The sequence below is a fragment of the Austrofundulus limnaeus genome, unplaced genomic scaffold (genome assembly GCF_001266775.1).
Source record: "Austrofundulus limnaeus strain Quisiro unplaced genomic scaffold, Austrofundulus_limnaeus-1.0 Scaffold223, whole genome shotgun sequence".
NCBI lineage: Eukaryota > Metazoa > Chordata > Actinopteri > Cyprinodontiformes > Rivulidae > Austrofundulus > Austrofundulus limnaeus.
The window spans coordinates 333,100-338,025 of record NW_013952625.1 but is presented as its reverse complement, the minus strand read 5'-3'; the positions used below and the strand labels follow the sequence as shown (position 1 = coordinate 338,025).

Genomic DNA, 4,926 nt, shown 5'->3' with positions numbered 1-4,926 from the left:
CGCAGCTGGTGAGAAAAGACAGATTGTTTACTTTCTCACTGCCTCCTCTCAAGAAACTAATTTTCTATTCTCACGGTTAACAGTCAGTTGTTCTTTGTCTGTTGGCCGGAGCGGTTGGTTCTGTCTGAGTCTCTCTGAGGAGTGAATGTCCATCTCTGGACACCTGCATGGATGTTACTAACATGCCAAGAAGCACTGTTCTACTGAGACCGCGCCTGGAGCCACTGGAGGCTCCTTAGGGGGGAGACAGGAGTCTCCCTCCTCAGCCCCTGATGTCATGACAGACTTTATCCACCTTGGCGGATTTCGGATGCCGACACTCTCAAAACCGTCTACCTGCCTGTGATCTCTGTGTGAGGACATCAAAAGGTAGACAAATGTTTACTGAGATAAATGTCGAAGGAAGTCTAGCCCCCGGAGATGTCTAGTCTGACATAATGCTGGTGCTGGCCTGGTCTTAATTTAAAGAACAAGTGCCAAATTCACTAATTTACTTTTCCTACTATTCTTTATGCTTAAATCTTTACCTTTATTCTTATTTACTTAAAACTTAGTCAAGTAGCGTGCCAGTAAAGTTACAACACCTGGAACTTACTGTTTTTGTCAATACTGAGGTGAAATTTATGTGTCGAAATTATAACTTGTGTCATTTATTCATATAATGTTTTTAATAAATGTTTGTATGTTTAATCCTGTTCATATATCTAAAATAAATTACTTTATTTAGAGAAATACGTTCAGGTCACAAGTTTCATTTCACTTTCATGATCGGAGTTGATGTCTTATCATTTTCTGAGATTTTCATAACGCAAAAGATCTTGCGTRAGATATTACTTTGTGAGATTGAGCTGGTTCTTAATTTCATAGAGTGAGTTCTTACAAGGGCATAGTGAAGGGATTTAACTCCGCTTCACGAAGACTGTTGAGTAGAAGATCTTTTAGCTTTGATTATAATTCTCTATGCGGTGTATTGACTGTATTTGTGTTGGGAGATCATGTTTTTTTTCCATGCTTTGGCTCCAGAATAGCTGAAAGAAATCTGACCGAAAGATTTTGAGGTTGGGATAACTAGAGACAGTGGGCCTGATCGGTTGTTGTGGCACTTTGATCTACAGTGACCAGGGCCTTAAGATAGGAGGGAGCTTTACCGTGCAGGATATTATGAATGTGACTTAGTTTCAGTTGTTTTACTCGGAGGTGAACAGGAAGTAGTTGAACGAGGATTGGCATTCAGGAGGTACCAGAGTATTTTATTTTGTGAAGTCTGTAGCTGAGTTTTCAATTTTTTGGGAAGGCCTGAATACCATGAGGCACAAGCATAGTCATGACACTGTATGAGAGTTGAGATTAGCATTTTTTTGGTTTTATTGTTGAATTGTCTTGTCTGCCTGTAGAGAAACCTAAGTTTGGCATTAGATTTTCTGATAACAGTGTCAGCTATTTGACTGCCTGAGAGTTTTTCCTCCAGCACCACACCTAAGTATTTAACCTTGGTTTGCTGGAGAGGGGGTGGCCATCACTTTTAACGTCTAGTGGATCTTTACCATTGAGCCTTCTTTTGGATCCAAAGAGGATTGTTTCTGTCTTTCCGAGATGAAGAGATCGTTGTCTGTAAGCCATTTGTGGATAGGGTGAAGTTCCGATGTTAGGCATTGCTGAATTTCTAAAGTGTCCTTAGCAGCTGCTACGAGAGCCGAGTCGTCTGCATATAATAGCAGCTTGCAGTTTACGGCAGCAGACATTCATTAACAATAGTAACGGTCCAAGAATGGAACCATGTGGGACTCCGCATACCACTTTTGTTGTAGTGGATGTTACACCTCCGATTTCTACATACTGCTGTCTGTCTGAGCCAGTTTACAGCTGGTTTCTGGAGCCCCAGGGCTTCCAATATGTGTGATCCAAAGGCCTTTTGTAAGTCCAGAAGGACCGTACCTGTGAGGTTGCCTTTATCTTTCTCTGACTTGATAAAATCAGTGAAGCATATGTCTGTAGAATAAGAGGGTCTGAAACCTGACTGGAGCTCGTATAAAAGTTTGTGATCTGTGAGATATTGGTTCTCAATCAGTTTGCTGAAAACACTGAGAATTGAGACAGGACGATAGTTACTAACCTCAGTTTTACTGCTCTTTTTGTGAATAGAGGTAATTTTAGCTTATTTAAGTTTGAAAGGGATACTAGCTGTTGACAGAGACAAGTTTATGATATGTGTTAGTGGGGAGGTGAGGTACATGGCGCCATCTTTAATGAATCTGGTGGGTGTTTGGTCTGGTCCAGTTGCCTTGTTTGGGTTTAGATTTTGAAGGTTTTTGAGGACAGTGTCCTCTGTTACGTGTTTGAATACAAATGAAGTACCTGAGTTTATTCATTTGCTGTAGAATGGCTTTATGTAGGTAGGGCCAAACCTCCCACTTCCCATGGGTAATTTTTTTATTGGAGAGGAAGCAACAGTGGAGAAGTACCTGCAAAGTTTTCAGCCACCTTGTGCTTGTCAAAGCATATATCATTTTCTATTTTTGAGGCCAATGTTGTTGGATGTTTTTATGTTAGAGGAGGTGCCAAGGCTTTTTAGTAAATTCCATAGTGTTTTGGGCTGGTTTTTACATTCTTCCATCTTGTTCACAAAATAGTCTGATTTAGCTTGGACCTTGTTAGACTGAACCAGGTTTCTTAGTCATACATATTTWTCATACCATTCTTGGTTCTTAGTTTTTCTGAACTGACTGAAAGTATGTTTCCTCTGGTGAATTARGTGGAGAACTTCACCYGTCATCCAGGGATCTGTRTTTTGTTTTATACSTACTAGTTKTAAGGGAGCAATTTTGTCTAGAACCTCCAGGACTTTATCTTTGAACAGTGACCATGCCTCTTCAATATTACTACTATTTATGACTTCATGCCAGTTAATATTACTAAGTAGTTGTTCGAAAGACTTGTTAGTATACTTTTTTAGAGATCGTACTTTAGCTGTGTTGTGTTGGTGTGCTCGTTTTAATTATTTTTCGGGTACAGTAGGTCATCAAGTGGTCGCTTAGACCAGTGCTAATGACACCATTTTGGCTAAGTTTTGTCAGGTCAGAAACTAGAATGAGATCTAATATAGAAGATGAAGTTGGTGTTAACCTGGTYGGAACATTTWTGATTTGGTTAAGATCAAACACAGATGCAAATCTTTGAAATGTTTGAAACATCACATTAGAGCTACAGCCATAGTTGGTGTTGAAATCACCGAGAATGAAGCTTTCTATTTCCAGAAAATTTTTGCACTTTAAGCAGAAGTGTTCAATCTGGTCATAGAATTTAAAGTCACTTGGGGGTCTGTAGCATACACACACTAAAATGGGCTTAGTCTTTGGGAGGTACAGTTCAAGCCATATGCTCTCATAATTGCCTTCCAGGTCTGGGCGAGGATTAAAGGCACCATCTGAGCAGATGTACACACAGACTCCACCACCAAGTCGATTTCTGTCCTTTCTGAGAACAGAGTAGCCAGGTAGTTCAAACTTTGTGTCTGTTACCAAGTCGTCTAGACAYGTTTCGCTTATCCCGATCACAGCAGCCTGTGATTTCACAGCAATAAGTTTAAGTTCATTCACTTTTGGTAAGAGGCTGCGTATGTTCAGATGGATGAAGTGGAGACCTTTAGCTTTGAAGCAATTAAATTCCCTGCTGCTGGTGGGTAACCAAACATCTGAGTCAGACAGATACAAGAATCAGACCGATACAACAACAACAAAAAGCAGCGAGGCGACGGTCCTGACCAGGATCTCTTCTCCGGCTTCGTGTCGACTCTCGATTTCTTTCCCCAGGTCTCCTTCGGGAGTCTTCAGGTCCTCTCTGACCTCGCCGCTGTCCTGGAGCAGGGACAGGTAGCCGTCCTGGATGCCGATCAGCTGGGAGAGAGCAGAGATAACCAGAACAAACGTTACAAATTCGTTTTAACATGCATTTTTTTGAAACCGTACTTGAATAAAAGTAGTCGTTTCTTGGTTAAATCAGAGCTAAAGCTCACCTGGTAGTCCATCCTCTTGATGTTGGGGACGTCCATGTTGTGAGTGGAGGGACAAATGTCTTCATACTTTTTACCGGAGAAGATGTCAATCCCAACCAAGTGAACCTGCACTCGTACAAAATACAAAGATGTATTAGACTGGGGACCATGTTTTTTTTATATTTAGTTAATATTTTTAATTTTCTATTTCAAAAGCCTAAAATTGAGACGTACTTTGTTGAAATTTGATGATTTTATCACTTTGCAAAATGTTAGTTTTGTTTGCGAGACTCATTTTTATTGGGAATTCCTGCTGTATATTTAAAAAGCGGAATCATTTTATGAAGGGATTTCCCATATTTATATAAACAACCTAATAAMGTGAGTGCATCACGTTATTTCATTTGTTTGAGCTGAACAGGTTTGTGTTAATAAAAGCACAACCTTACTGACCTTAGCGTGGCCATGCTTTCCGGTCTTGGAGGTGGACATCTCGACGATCTTGCAGGGTCGGCCCTTGAGCACGACGAAGCCGTTTTTGCGCAGGGCAGAGCACTGCATTGGGTAGGTGGCCGAGGCGCCCGCATCACCCGTCTGGAAGTCCAGCTCTGCATCTGCCATGTCTGCTGATGGAGAGGAAACGGCACAGCAAATTCAGTTCAGTTTATTTGTATAACGCAGAGTCTGGACAAAGCTCAAAAAGCAGATTTATAGCTTAGATATTCATATAAAAAACATCACATCTATGCTCCTAAAGGAAAGTCTGACACAAATCAGTTTCGAGAAAATACACCAGGTCTGTAAAAATCCACTTTAATATGCTTTAACACTTTTATTAATAATAAGCTAATTTAGGTATACATGGAAAGGCATTTTCAAGCCCTTATATTTGATGTGATATCATGAACTTGTTTATTTATTTGTTTATTTATTTG

General features: G+C 40.4%; 1 protein-coding gene across 1 annotated transcript in view; it reads right to left on the bottom strand.

Annotated features, from left to right (window-relative positions):
- The window catches only part of LOC106525326 (eukaryotic translation initiation factor 5A-1), a gene marked incomplete at its 5' end in the record, with an annotated part of 6,596 nt that extends 1,982 nt beyond the window's left edge, over nt 1-4,614 (bottom strand). Inside the window, 3 exon segments of the mRNA XM_014019517.1 lie at nt 3,762-3,893; nt 4,013-4,117; nt 4,445-4,614. Of these exon segments, the coding sequence (XP_013874971.1) occupies nt 3,762-3,893; nt 4,013-4,117; nt 4,445-4,612 (405 nt within the window).
- Between the last annotated feature and the right edge of the window lie 312 nt (nt 4,615-4,926).